This window comes from Hippocampus comes, unplaced genomic scaffold (assembly GCF_001891065.2).
Source record: "Hippocampus comes isolate QL1 unplaced genomic scaffold, H_comes_QL1_v1.1 scaffold93, whole genome shotgun sequence".
NCBI classification, from domain to species: domain Eukaryota; kingdom Metazoa; phylum Chordata; class Actinopteri; order Syngnathiformes; family Syngnathidae; genus Hippocampus; species Hippocampus comes.
The window spans coordinates 1111141-1125451 of NW_017805481.1; the positions used below are offsets into that span (position 1 = coordinate 1111141).

A 14311-nucleotide genomic window follows, 5' to 3' on the forward strand; every position below is an offset into this window, starting at 1 on the left:
TAATTTCAGAGCCACTGTTGTACAAAATCAAAAGAAAATGCTCACAAGAACACGCTCATGCGACAATTCTCTATTTGTCGGAATATTTATTTCGGTATCAGATTGTTTTTTTACGCAAGGTTTTAGTTGCGACTGTGAGTAGATTTCAAACTGGATGGACATGCTGTGCTCCAAGCATAACAATGAATATTTTGACCAGTTTAGGCTATTATATGCATTTGTTGGGGAAAAAAAAAAAAACGTTCTTGAAGCTTTGAAAAGGAAAAACATAATCCCAGAGCACTTTTCTAGGAAATGCTACTAAATACTCACAATAACATACGCAGTGTTCTATTTAACATTGAATGGAATTTTTATTCACGTATATCTTAGCTAAGTGCATATGTTAACACATTGCTCAAAATGGAATATGAATGAGCATTCTTGTCATCTGAAACGCAATGCGAGTTTATTAGCTGCACTAAAATGACTGCTTTGGTGCCTACGCTGCCATTCAGGGTTTCATTTGATTCCTTTCAGGTAGTTGGACACAAAGCAATGACTCAGCATTTCAACACACCGCAGATTAAAAATACACTATGACTCACTATTTTTTTGGAAGGGGGTAGGGAGTGTTTGACATGATGAAATGACAAAGTCTGACTGAAATGTTTCCAAAAAAAAAAAAAAAAAAAAATCACAAAAATCATGTAGACAGACTTTATACGTCCAACAAAAATATTCAAGTAAAACTCAATTAAAATGACATGAACTCGACAGAGTGGGAGCTCGATAGTGCAATGGAATGTTTTGTAACGTCTCACGACAATTTAGGAGGAAATATCACAAAGTGTTAACACTCTAACGCATCAAAACTGGAATATTTTCAAAGCACCCACAAATATCGGGGGGACAAAGATGACAGATAAGAGACACTTAACGACTGGAATACATTCAAATGTTTTTCTTCTTTCGTAACGAAATTAATCAATTCACCAAATTTAATCACGTAAGATGGCGATGAGCCTTTTTCGTCCTTGAAACACTTCAATGAGTAAAACTGCCTTCTTTTCCCCCCTTATTTTTAAAATACCCAACATCAAAATGCAAAAAGTGCATCTTGTCGACTTAATTTAGTAGAAACTTGCACAAAATTACAAACGCACCCATTCCACAAAGATGGCCGACGCGCTACGCTTAATAATACAACATTTTGCTACAAGAACTTTTCCAAGTGGTTTGGAGGATGGAATATTAACCAATGAAGTAGACAATGCAGTACATTCATTCATAAAAATAAAAAAACAAAAAACAACCGTACCAGGTGAATTACGATTTGGGACAAAAAAGCCTATTGATTTTGTTGGCTGTTGACATCCATTATAGTCTTTTTAAATTGAGTATACTAATTATAACAATCCATTTGAATTCATACAACAGCTACAAATACGACTCAAAGTTGGAAAAAACGTTCAATGATTCGCCGCCAAGTTTTGGACCCTGAGCTTCCTCCCATCGAACACTATCCAAAAACCACCAAAAACCCACGTGAGGTAAAAATTCATATTTCGACTGCGTGCTACTTCCACAAAACAGTTTGGAATTCTAACATATCAAATATACGCCAAATAGAACGTTACAAAAAAAGAAAAGAAAATAGTCACATATAGTTTTTCCTAAAATGGAGTTCAACTGAGACAGCATCGGGTCGCACAGTGACTCCCTCTTAATTTGTCAATTTGGTATGGATACCAAATTGACAATAAGTTTGAATATTGTAAAAACGAGAAGGAAAAAAACCCCAGCAACAACAAGCCGAAAATTGTAAACATTGTACCAGTACAAGAGCACAGGTGGCGAGACATGGTCAGAGAACATTGATACGCATTGACCCAGGGCGTGTTTTTTCTGTGTGTTCTTTTTTGTTTTTTACTCTTCTTCCATGGACTTTTCAATCTCCTTCAGCCTGCGGACAAACTCCTGAGCCTCCCTGTCACCCACCCGAGCGTCCAGCATCCGCATGATCGGTTTATCTGCAGGACGGAAAGCAGAAAAAAAAAAAAAAAGAAGAAGAAATCCATGATCCCATCGCAACCTTAAACAGCAAGCCTACAAAGTGGTACATTGGAAAAAGATCCAGTCAGAAAAAAATATTTGAAGGAAATTCTAGTTCAAAAGATATGCAAATTCAAGACTACCACGTTAAATCAAAGATGAAAATCATTCTGCTGATAGAAGGAAATATCACGCTAATTTGTGCATGAGAGGGTTCCAGGCAGACAAGAGTACCGCTGGGTTTGCTGCGAGACAGGTGGAGGATGAAGGGCTGCACGCTCTTGCCGGTCGCCGTGGCGTTGGGCCTCCCTGGCCAGCAGAAGTCGCTGAGCGGGGCCACGGCCTCGCCGGCAAAGTCGTTGGTGGACAGCCAGTCGTAGTCCATCACGGTGAAGGTCAAGCAGGCGAATCTGTGCCTGTACTGCTCGGGACTCACGTGGCTGCGCGGGCGTGGGTTAGGATTATTCAATCGTCTGTCGCAGTGGGTGTCAAACTCATTTCTGTCTCGGGCCACTTCGGAGTTACGTCTTCCCTCAAAGGGTCGTTGAAACCACAAACATTTTCAATCGTCTCAGCCGCATTGTTATTTGTACACGACAAATGATTGGATTACTACTTTTGAAATGAGTCAACTATAATAGTTTGTTCAATTATAGTTCAAGGGAGTGTAAACAGGATAACAATATGATTGCAAAATCTCATTTCTTATTTATTGCACGACAATTTGACATTTCGGTGCACATTTTCGCAAAGCACGTGCAAATTGACACGCATGGTTGGCTTTCGCGGGCCAAGTAAAATGACATGGCGGGCCGGATCTGGCCCCCAGGCCCTGAGTTTGACACCTGTGGTCCACCAGCAATTTTTACATATTATTTACAATCATAGGCATGAAATAAAACTCAGCAGAAGTGGACTGTCGTCATTGATATTTTTTTTGATGCGGCTGTAGGCGACCCATAATAACCTCAGTGACTTCAATGCGGACTTTTTGAAATTTGTTTGGAGAGAACGCCTCCTTAATTAGCTTTGATGTTAGATCCTATATAATCCGCCGACAGGATGTAATGTTGCTAATAAAAGGTGGTGGAGAAAGGTAACACCGGAGCGACCTTTTGCGAAGAGGAAATGGAGTGGCGAAGCAATAACAAATTCGAAAGCACATAAGCCACCCCCCCGGCGTGACCTTTAAATGACACGAGCGGGAACGGGCACTCACAAGTAGAAGAGCTCGTCGAACACGGGGTGCAGCGTCTTCAGCTTCACCTGCGTGCGTTGGCTCTTGGCCAGCGGGAAGAGGTGGTGGGGGCACAGTTCCACGATGACGAACGGGTCGCTCAGACCTGACGTCAGGATCGGTAGAAATGACAGATGAAACCACAGAAACCCCTCCTTGTTTAACTCGTTCACTCCCAAAGACGTTTTTAAACGTCTTTTCAAACTTGGTCTAGAATTGGCTGGAACTGAGTGTGAGTGGGGGGGTACACAGGTGCTGTTAGTCTCATTTGTTTGTTTCCCAGATTTGGGCTTCTCCAAACTTTCAATCACAAATGAGGAAAATAGGATTCAACATTTACAATTGTCGACCCAACCGTTTTTCGGAGCAGATGGGCTTTTACCGTTGGCATCCAGCGCCATGATGTCGGCGGCGTGCAGGATCTCCACGGTCAGCCTCTGCTCGGGAGCGTCGTAGTAGCACTTGACGCTGATGCGACCAAAGCGTGTGTGTTTGAGGGTTTTCTGTAACGCACACACATGCGCACCGCCTCAGGAGTGTCATCAGGGTGTCTCGCTTATTTGAAAGCGAGCTTGTCAAAGTTATAATAGTTGTGGATTCTTCATTATAGTTAGTTTTGATTTGATTTTATCTTTTTATTCAGTTAGCTTTAATGAGTTTCTGGAGCATTTTAGCTAGTTTTGATTAGTGTGTTTTTTTTTTCTCTCAAATTTTTTAGTTTCGTTCTTGTTTTAGTATTTGTTTTAGTTTTACAGCCAATTATACTATACGTACGATACACTGAATGAAGAAACGCCTTGTAAAAATCTGGATGGATGGATGGCGTAAGTAATAAAGTGTCCAACATATATATAAATCAAGCTTTTCATAGATTTTTTTTTCCATTTGACAACGACAACAACATCAAAGCCACAAGTGGCGTGTCTGGTGTCCGGATCGATGCCCGGCGAGGCGGAACGCACCTGCAGGGAGATCTTTTCCAAGTAATACTGTTCAATCAGTTCGAAAGAGGAACACTTGTTCATCTTCAGCTCCTCCTCCAGGGCCTTTGGGCACATGTTTGCAAGGAAAGGACAAAAGATGCAAAATGCTCTTATTTGCGGTTTATTTACACCGACAGTGAGGCTTGTGCAAAAAAAAAAAAAACAAAAACAAAAAACACATGCTGCAATTATATTTTCAGTCAGTAAATTTTATCTTGTCTTTCAGTCGATTGGAAATGGTTAGCATAATTTCCATGCAATCATTCCAACTCTCTAATCAGGATTATAGTGGCCGCAGGCATCATACACATGAGACAACCGTTAGCATCAAAACATTAACCACAAGAGTAAAAAGAAAATGTGTCTTAGATGACCTTGTAGTCTCCGCTCTTCATATCTTCAAGGGACAGACCGTTTCCTTGGAGAAATTGCAATAAGGTCTACGAGCGCACACAAAGATGGAGAATTGAGAGACATATTCGCGCAGACGGCACCTGTGTGAAAAGAGTCGGCACGGACCTCGACAGTGTACTGGAAACGGTTGTAGAACTCCACCTGAACGCCTCGGTTCTCTGTGACTGAGTCCAGAATCATGCGCAGCAGCAGCTCCCACAGGCTCTGCAGAACCCTAATAAGTCAAAAAACATTCAGAGTCTCTAGAAATCTCCAAAAACACCACACATTTTTTTTTAAGTCTCTTGAGGGACTGGAAAAGTTTCCAAAACTGAATCGCCCAAGCTCCGCCCCCAGTCATCAAGGTAAAGAAAGCCGTAGTCTCCATTAGCGTTAAGACGCAACGGCGCGTACAAAATCGAGCAATTTTAATCTGCGTTTGCTGTAATTCTTTATCCTTTGTGTATTTTTGACGGGGAGAATGTCAGTACGCTTAGGGGACCCGTTTTAAAATGTGAACAATGTGCATAAAATGTCATTCTTTTTAAATACATCATTTAGATTTTGCATTGTCGTCTGCGATTCTGCGCCACCTTTGCAAATCGGTGGCAGCACGCGCACACACCACATACGCATAGGCACCAGGGAAAAGCATTTAGGCAGAAGGTATAATTAGAAATCATAATGGTTATGCTAATCACACATTGTCCCCGGTATAATAAAAATATTTAGAGGAAGGGGGGGAGGCAAAGGCAGTAATTACCGGATGAGGTTGTCCTTCACCAGCGTTTCGGTGAGGATGACCACTGTGTCCTGCAGGTACTTCATGAGGGGGGCCACAGCCTGGTCACGACAACGTGAACACACTCAAGCTACAACCACACACGCGGTCATAACATTGCAACAAAGTGACTTGAGGCCTTACGTCGTCGTTGTTGATGGAGTCGGGAGACAAGCTGATGTGCTGGATGTAACGCCGAAGCTCAGGCACCATCTGCACGGCAACAACGATATGTGTTGGGAACTGAGGACGCGTTTGTATTTTGCGCTTCAAAGTGTGCCACAAATTTTCAATGGGAGACGGGTCAGGACTGCTGGCAGGCCAGTCAAGTACTCGCACTCTTTTACTACAAAGCCACGCAGTTGTAAGGGACGTCCTCGTTACTTGTCCCTGTCCCATTTTGTTGTGTTGGATGCATCAAATTCAAAGAGAAAAAATATTGGCACAATAAAAAAAAAAAAAATCACAATCATCCATTTGAACATTAAATATCCTGTGTATTCAATTGAATATAAGTGAAAGAGGATTTATGTTCTGATGTAGCGGCACCTTGTCTGTAAGCAGCATGATGAGGTGCTTGGCTTCCCTCTGCAGGTCCAGATCCATGTTGAAGAGCTGCCCATTGAGAGCCTTGAACACCTGTTCCTTGCCCTCGGCGCCGCACGACTCCTCCATGGCGCGCTCCACGCCCGGCCAGTCCAGCTCGCGAGGCAGGTTTCCCAGGAAGACGCGGACGTGTTCGACGTCGTTCAGGGCCACGCACAGCTAAGCGGGAAGCGAGGAGGAGGAGGAGGGCAGGAGGAGAAAAAGAGAGAGCGAGAGATAGGGCGGAGGTGGAGAGAAGGCTGAAGGAAAAGAAGCAGGGCTACAAAGAGGGCAGGGTGCCGCTTTGAATGACTGACAGGCAACAATTTGCTTTTTTTTTTTTTTTTTTAACAGAGTTATCACAACGCTGCGCTTTCATGCCCCTGCTGGGATCTCGCTGCCATTTGCCGCATACGCCTTGCTATGGATGGGCCTTATTTACCTGAACTATGAAGCTCTTGTGGTCCAGGCCCAGCTGGCTCCTCTCTATCTTGCGCGTGAGCATCTCTGAGTAGTACACAGCCTCGCTACAAAAGTTCTGAGACAAGCAGGGATGGGATGAGTCACAACATTGAATGGGTCATAACTTCATCTAAATGTACAGTCATATTCCAAAAATTTGAATGTGTCAGCAGAATGCTAACAAAATTTCCAGGCATATCATCTGATTCCAAAATGGTGACATTGATGCTTGTAAAATGTCTTCTACTTTACATCAATTACACAACCATTCCCAGCTAATCCATGGAACAATAATCAAACTCATTTGCAGTCATTTTACTGCGGATTCCCTCAACGATCGCCATTTCAAAAGCGAAGTTGCAAGTTATCGAGCGCTGGGTACTAACGTCGGTCAAGCGGGTGACGAAGATGAATGTCCCCGCAGAGTCCGGCCAGGCCAGTTGGAGCCAGATGTCTCGGACTTGCCGGAAGCAGGATGTCACTTCCAGCGCTGAGGAACTGTGCTTGGCCTGCTGCACCGCTTCCATCTGAAACCGATACGAGGTGTCCTAACCAAAAACACCTGATGCGCATTGCGGTAAGATATCAATTCAAAAAGCAACCACATTGGCAAAGAGTTTTTAAATCGACTTAATTGGAATATCAGTCGCATGTGATTAAAATGTGTGTCAAGCGTCATTATTTTTAAAGGAGAAGAGGGGGGAAAAAAATTTGCATCAGGTGACCACATTTTATTTGTGTGCAACTGATGCGTGATGATGACGACTGTGCACGGAGGCAACACGCGACTGGTGACAAGATTTGTATTCTAAAATAATTTCTAGTAATAATCGATGCTGGAACTCACTCAATTATTTAAAAAAAATGTATTTTATTCGAAGCAATACATTGCCATTAATTCACAAGTTAAAATTGTTTGTATAATTATTCTATGTAAAAATATATTAATTCCAATATTCTCTTTTTTTATTATACATTCCCATTAATTCAGACATTTTATTAATTGTGAGACAAACTCTATTTATAAAATATCAAATGCATTTAAAAAGTTCCCATTATTTCGAACACCCCAGTCCAACTTGAAACAGCTCTACTTTTCACGTAAAATATATGACGTCACAAAAATTGTGACTGGTAGGGAGTTCATTTCTTTTACCTTTGACCCCTGTCATCTCAAATATCGTATCTGTGAAAAAACATCAGGGATATTGCTTTGAGGTGAGGCAATATCACATGATGTTTGCAGAAGAATCAGTTGAAAATTTGTTCCTGGACGAACAGTGAAAATGAAAAAGAAAAAAAAAAAATGACGTCCATTGCTTGGTCACAGAGAAGCAATTACTAAATGTGACCCCAGTGGAGCAGATGACGCAGAGCTGTATCGCCATGGTTACCTTGCACTTGAGAACCGAGTGCCAAATCAGGGGCAGGGTGTCTTACCTTGTCCGTCTCCACCGCTTTGCAGATCCTGTCACATGACCTGTCGTGAACAATCTGCAGGAACTTGTGAATGGATGACTTGAACCAGTTGTGAAATCCCGTTAAGGCCAACATCTTTGCATCCCTGCGGAGGAGGACGACGAACAAAACACGACAAGCAACAAAAGCGTGACTCATGGCATGTATGAACAAAAGTAACGGGACACTGGCTAAGCGAAAGTATGCGAGTTGCGGCTATGACGGACTTGAGAGGAAGAAACTCCCGGAAGCCCTTGAGGCTCTTCAGGGACATGAAAAGCTCAAAGACTGTCTCGCCCATCGTCTGCGTCAGTCTGGAACTTTCCTGCTCCAGGGTGCCGCAAAGCCTCTCCATGGCCACATTGACATCATCGGCTACCTGTAAAAAAAAGATTAAAATACCATTAAAAAATAATGGATGTTAGACGTGAAATAAAGTTTTCGGGTAAATTGAGTACCTTGCTTAGGAAAACGTATTAAATGAAATGAAATAATTACGCTGTCAGTGAACAATGTTGTACCAGTAGCCGCCATTAAGAGCTAGCGGCTAGCTGCTAGTTATCAGTGAGTGCCCAGCGTAGGTTGGCAAAAGCCATCGGTCTCCTTTTCGAAGACAGTTTAATCGGCATTACATATATCGTTTTAAATTAATCGTTTGTTAATCAGGTAGCGGAATTTTATGATGACAAATGTTGGAATTGGTCTCAATAGATTAATATCTGTCAGGTCCTAATTTTTAGCTCATGAAAAACCCAAGTTGGCTAGTTTTCATACCTCATATTTGTTATATAACATGATGACTTTACACGTCTCCTTTCAAATATTCACGGTTGTGGAGACCTACCAGCTTCTCCAGCTGCCTGTAGGACACGCTGAAGAAATCCACTCTGACCGCACTGTGGGGAGAACAAAAAAAAAAAAAAAAAAAAAAAAAAAAAAACTCCTAGAAGTGAATATTAATGGGACTAAATGTTAGCAAAAAGTTCCAGCCTCGGTTGCACCTGTAGAACAGTTTGTTGTAGATATTCTGAGCTCTCTGAATGTCTGCGCAGACAGCGTCCACCACCGTGACCATTTTTTTCAGGTGCTCCTCTAGCGACTACATCCAAAACACACAGATTTTGCCATTCTTGACAATGAGGTACTGTCCAAAATAACGCTGAGGAGTTTGTCCCTTGCGTGCACATACCCCATCTTCCACCTTGTACTGCGCAATGAGGCCCTCGTACCACTCAGAGGTTCCTTTCTGTTGAGAGGGTGAAGTCATTTCAAAGTAGTCGGTCATTAAAATCAAACTCAAGCTCATTAAAAGGGACTCCAGAGGTATGATTCCACTTTCACTGTCGTTACCTTCACGGCGGCTGTGATGTCCAAGTGCAGCTCGTTACGGAGGGGGCAAACGGTCTTAAAGGCCCGCATGTTCTGCATGTAGCCGATCCCCCTGGTGGAGGAGTAAGAGCACCATTTTACGACGATAGTCGTTACGTGTTGTTGTACTCAAAGTGTATGTATGCACAGAATGCACGAATAAAGTAGTCGCTGTGGATTTTGAACAGATTGAGATACCCGAGGCTGGTTTAATTATGCTGACCGAGCAGACTGGATTGAGGATTGAATTTGGGCAGCCTGAAGAGCCGAAGCTGGTAACAATCTTACAAAACTAACAAGTGCCTGGATGGCTCCGTGGTAAGTACAGAGGTCAAGGTTCAAATCTTGGTCAGAGCAGATATGCCATTCATGGAAAATGGATGCATAAAATAGGATATGCGATGATCCCTGACAAGGTAAATCTGCTTATTTTTCTTTAAAAAAATTGACCATAACATTTGCATTATTTATATAGACAAAATATATATATAAAAAACTGAGTTGCTTTCCTAACCTACCTGCTGCGGATTATGATCATAGTGTGTTACTTTTATTTTGAAGCAACAGATTGCTCTGAAAATCGGCTTTGGGCAATGTAAAAAGCTGAAGCTATTTGCCATTTTGGAGTCATTGACTGAAGTTGAAGTAAATTTGACGTCACATTCTTAGGAAACGGTGGTGGTGGCCGGACGGCTAAGTGGATAAAGGGTTCACGTTTCTGCATGGCCAAGCCGGCTGGTGGGCAGCGAGAAAAGGTCAGACGTTTCCCGCCACGGCGCACGATGCGATGCGATGTGACGGTTGTGCAGCAGCGGGGGCGTTACCTCAGCATGAGCTCGTAGCGCGTGATGGCGGCGGCGCTGGTGCAGGGGAAAACCTGCCGCATGTTCTTCATCAGGCACAGGCAGTGCTCTGTGTACAGCCTGAAGCTGTCTGACAGCTGCCTCTCCTGGACACAAGAAGCGCCTCCCCCGTGTTAGGCTCAGAGACATTTTTTGGCGAAACCAAAACAACTCGGGGAATGTCAGTGACGAGCTAATGAGGCCGACGTTTCCAGATGATGACCCTTACCCCCCGCCGACCCCCCCTTGAGGTGCCCCCAGGTGGAGAGCCTACCAGGTCCCCTCTCACAGAGGGAGGGTCCCACTCTGCATCGATGGCCCTCAGGAGGCGCAACAACAGGGAGTAGCACACCCGCTGGGTTCGATGGTGTCCGCTGTAGCACTGCCAGCGACTGAGGCGGAAAACGCAACCTTTTTAGTATGTTAGCCGCTGTTTTATTTTCACCCGCGTGCGAGAGAAACTCACATAATGGCCTGTTGGAGACGGGTGAGGTCCGTCTGCACGGCATGGTGAGTCAGCACCGTCCACGCCGGGGGGCTAACCTGCCCGTTCCAGTTGTACGGCTCACGCTAGCAAAAGACGTCAGGGTCACGCTTCAAATTGAGTTTAAAAAAGGAAACGTGACCTTTAATCTGCTTGTTCAAATCGTTGGGGCTGTGGAATGCCTGCCCATGAACCAAGTGTAAAATTCACCAACCAAGTAAATCTTGTAAATGTGGTTTTTTTTGTTTGTTTGTTTTTTTTAATCAGGACAAAGTCACGGTCGACGAAGGGTCGGGGGTTAGGTCAAGATGAAGCGTTTTGCGATTGTCTGCAATTATGTTTTTTTTTTCTCCTTCTTGGCGAGCAGAGAGGGGAGGGGTGAGCAGGACGGAAGAAGAGGAGGGAGGGAGCAAGATGGAAGACATACTGCAAACACCGATGCCTGCTCTGTTGATTAATGTGCACTGTCCTAAAATGGATAAATCAATAAAATGGTACCAGCGGGTACTAGTTATTCCCGAGGACAACATGAGTAGCTCACGGGTGTTTTCTAAAAATAGATCACCAGTGACAGGACGCTGTGACTTTCTATGAAAAATTAAACAAAAGAAGAATGTTAACTTTTTAAGATTTAACATGGTACACTTTTTTTCTGCACGAAATATTCTACATTTTGTTTACTGTGATCACGCCGTCAGTATCTAATGTCATCCCATGCCGAGTGCCGAGTTTATTCATTGCTTTCCTTTCAGCTCAATGAGAGCAACTCTTGTAAAAAAAAAAAAAATCAACTTCTTGTATAGAAAAAAGGAAATTTTCTGTTCTCAAGTCCAATGTACACAACTCGAATGTTGTAGACGAATAAAGGAGGAAATCTTCACCTTGACGTGAGCGTGCTCATGCTCCACAATCTGACTCAGGAGTTTCTTGTGGATGGACACGTTCGTTTCTTTCTTCGACAGCGTCGTGTCTCTCTGGCCGCAAAAACCAAAGCGTGAACATGTTCCTCGAAATGAGGTGACCCCCGAAGATGGTCGCGTCACACACCTGGCTTGTGAAAAGCTGCAATATCAGGTGACATTCTCCCTGCACTTTGGAGGCGCTCGAGCGAGGCTCTAATTTGAACCAAGCGTCGAAGCCGCCGACGGGAATCTCCTGTAAAAGACAAAAAAAAAAAAAAAAATGGGTGAAAAAGACATTTGAAGAAAATATGTTTATTTCCAAACATGTGAACTTCTCCTCACATTTAAAGAGATGTTGATGCACCCCAAGAAGTCGTCCGCATTCTCCTCGGAGCCGGATGACGACGATCCGTTGGCACGCACTGATTTTGCAATCTGCTTAAAATATCTAACGGAGTGGTAGTAGTAACAGAAGAGTTCATTTTAATAGAATTCTCACGGCGAGAAGAGTTCCAATGCAAAAAGTACAACCTTTAATATAATGACTATCCTGCCTTTACCTCCCTCTACGCCCGCACTGTGTTCCTTTTTTTTTTTTTTTTTGACTACCATTCTATTTTGAAGTGAAAAATCAAGCAAGTCAGAATAACGACTAACAATAAAAATAATACCTTCCCATTCCTCGAAGTCCACTGACTTCATTGAGTTTTTTGCAAGCCTCGGCCACTGAGACGTCGTCATCGTGATCCCTGGAGAAGAAAAGGAGAGAAGAAAAGGAGAGTGCCTTCTCTTTGCCGCAACAAGAACATCAAGAATCAAATCTCAAGAAAAATATGGGGACTTTTATTGGAGTCGTAGCGTCAGGTCTGACTGACCTTTATCTTCCAATTGAAGATAGGGGTCTCAGGATCCTAAGTAATTCATATTTAGTTATTTTGAAATTATTCTCATTCTATGAGTTTTATATTTCCTACGATTTCAATTAGACTGCCACTATTTTATATTTCTAAAGGCAACATTTTTATCCCTTTTGTCATGATTAAGTCCTGTTTGCTTTGTTTTTTTCAGTCTCCAGCTGGAGAGTGGGCGTTCCCTCCTGAGCCGCACCTGACACTAATCATTACCAGCTGCCTATATATACCAGATGTTATTCGATTGTGTAAGACTACTGAATATTGTGGCCAAAAGATAATATGAAAATATAGGACCTCTGTGTGAATGGGGTCATATTATTTAAAAAAAAAAAAAAACAACTAAAACCACATTTACACTGTGTAACTGAGTCATGCTTTCATTTTAAATGACATACTATGTAGGTACGCATCACATGCACACACCATTACCACATTATGAGGGGGAAAATGAATTTAATTTAAATTAATTAACTTCCTCTAAGCCCCCGAATCTTACCAAATGTCCAAATGTAGCAAGTCACTGTGGACGTCATCCACTTCACTATGAATATAAAAACAAAAGAGAAACGCTCACGATGTACTCCTCTTGCGTCATCATCACAAAAGGTCAAAAACTGCCCAACTCACAAGACAAAATGCTCATCCCAGACGGGATTGAGGGTCTCCGGCTTGACTTCAGTCACCTGGATGCACCTGGCAGGCAGCGCCTCCTTGGTGCTGGAGCGTTTCTCCAACTTGTCTTTCCTCTTCCTGAAGCTGAACTTCCTCTCCTTCTTCTCCTCGGGCTCCCGCGAGCTCTGACCCTCCAAGATCCCCAACATGCAGTAGGGGTCGCTGTAGCCTGGACACACAGCAGATTCAGATTCAAACACGCAATGGACTGATATCTGATAGTGCCTAGCAAATTCCACACATACAGTATACCGAGCCGTAAAAGTTTAGGTTAACATATTTATTTAGTGTTCCCATTTGATAAATATTTATCATAACTTATTTCACTCAAATAGAGCATGATTTCCATGGTCCATAAAAATTCCGCACATTCTTTTAATCAACCGCGCACATCGGCGCAAATGACACGCTATTAGCAAATAAGAGGTAAACAACTTGACTTTTTTGCTAATCGCGCTGAAAAAGCTTTTCAGTGGCATGATGGAGACTATATTAGCTCTGGCCAGAGAGAGGCGATTTAGTACTTGAAGTGGCTTACCATTGGCGTCCTTCGCCAGCAGATTCTTGGCTTTCAAGACAGAAGCTCTCAAGGAAAAAGTGGCTCTCTGTGGATGAGATGCACTAAATAACCTCAATGATTGAAATCATGAAGAAGGCTTTTCATGTATGTGAGTGTTTTTTTTTTTTTTTAAAAAAAGTTTTGGGGAATTCTGCATCAACGCTGCCCGGACTCACCTTGGATTCTTGCACCTTCTGGAGTATAATGTCATGCTCCTCCTCGCAAATATCAAACACCTTTTTTCAAGATGGATATAAAAGCAAGAATATTTTTTTCATGAGCTCTTGGGAACAAACTCGACGCACTTAGAATGCAACCCGCACAAAACAAGCCTGCAATAGCTTGGCATGACATGGGAATGGATGTCACGATATTACGTTAGGTTACGAATACCTTCAGCAGGTAGGCAAAAATCTCCTCATCACTCGTCACATGCTCTGATGAAGGCACCCCCACTCGGTTGACGATTGTGTACACGACCTCCTCATAGAGCAAGTCCAGCTGTATGGAGAGGCGGGGCACACAGAATTGCGACACTTAAGACCCACATTCTGATGTACCGTTTTTCTTCTTTCTGTCATTGCAATTTCAAGTGTGAGGCAAGTGAAACAGCGGAGCTAACAAACCTCCACCCTGC

The 14311-nt window shown here is 43.0% G+C and overlaps 1 protein-coding gene across 2 annotated transcripts in view; it reads right to left on the reverse strand.

The window, feature by feature from the left end:
* Window positions 1–966: 966 nt before the first annotated feature.
* Window positions 967–14311, reverse strand: part of baiap3 (BAI1 associated protein 3) — a 28150-nt gene continuing 14805 nt past the window's right edge. The window contains exons 1-29 of one of the 2 annotated variants that reach the window (XM_019875811.1): window positions 13851–14057; window positions 13654–13720; window positions 13071–13284; window positions 12940–12984; window positions 12201–12278; window positions 11872–11977; window positions 11675–11782; window positions 11509–11601; window positions 10610–10713; window positions 10418–10535; window positions 10126–10250; window positions 9284–9374; window positions 9123–9179; window positions 8935–9032; window positions 8778–8829; window positions 8161–8312; window positions 7916–8039; window positions 6862–7002; window positions 6456–6551; window positions 5978–6193; window positions 5573–5641; window positions 5411–5490; window positions 4774–4882; window positions 4629–4694; window positions 4234–4317; window positions 3654–3774; window positions 3254–3377; window positions 2269–2474; window positions 967–2012 (exon numbers count right to left, since the gene is read on the reverse strand). In XM_019875811.1, coding sequence (XP_019731370.1) covers window positions 1909–2012; window positions 2269–2474; window positions 3254–3377; window positions 3654–3774; window positions 4234–4317; window positions 4629–4694; window positions 4774–4882; window positions 5411–5490; window positions 5573–5641; window positions 5978–6193; window positions 6456–6551; window positions 6862–7002; window positions 7916–8039; window positions 8161–8312; window positions 8778–8829; window positions 8935–9032; window positions 9123–9179; window positions 9284–9374; window positions 10126–10250; window positions 10418–10535; window positions 10610–10713; window positions 11509–11601; window positions 11675–11782; window positions 11872–11977; window positions 12201–12278; window positions 12940–12984; window positions 13071–13264 — 2961 coding nt within the window. In that variant the 5' untranslated portion in view covers window positions 13265–13284; window positions 13654–13720; window positions 13851–14057 and the 3' untranslated portion in view covers window positions 967–1908. Of the gene's footprint in view, window positions 2013–2268; window positions 2475–3253; window positions 3378–3653; window positions 3775–4233; window positions 4318–4628; window positions 4695–4773; window positions 4883–5410; window positions 5491–5572; window positions 5642–5977; window positions 6194–6455; window positions 6552–6861; window positions 7003–7915; window positions 8040–8160; window positions 8313–8777; window positions 8830–8934; window positions 9033–9122; window positions 9180–9283; window positions 9375–10125; window positions 10251–10417; window positions 10536–10609; window positions 10714–11508; window positions 11602–11674; window positions 11783–11871; window positions 11978–12200; window positions 12279–12939; window positions 12985–13070; window positions 13285–13653; window positions 13721–13850; window positions 14058–14311 lie in introns of those variants that run through there. The other variant, XM_019875812.1, reaches the window with a different exon arrangement.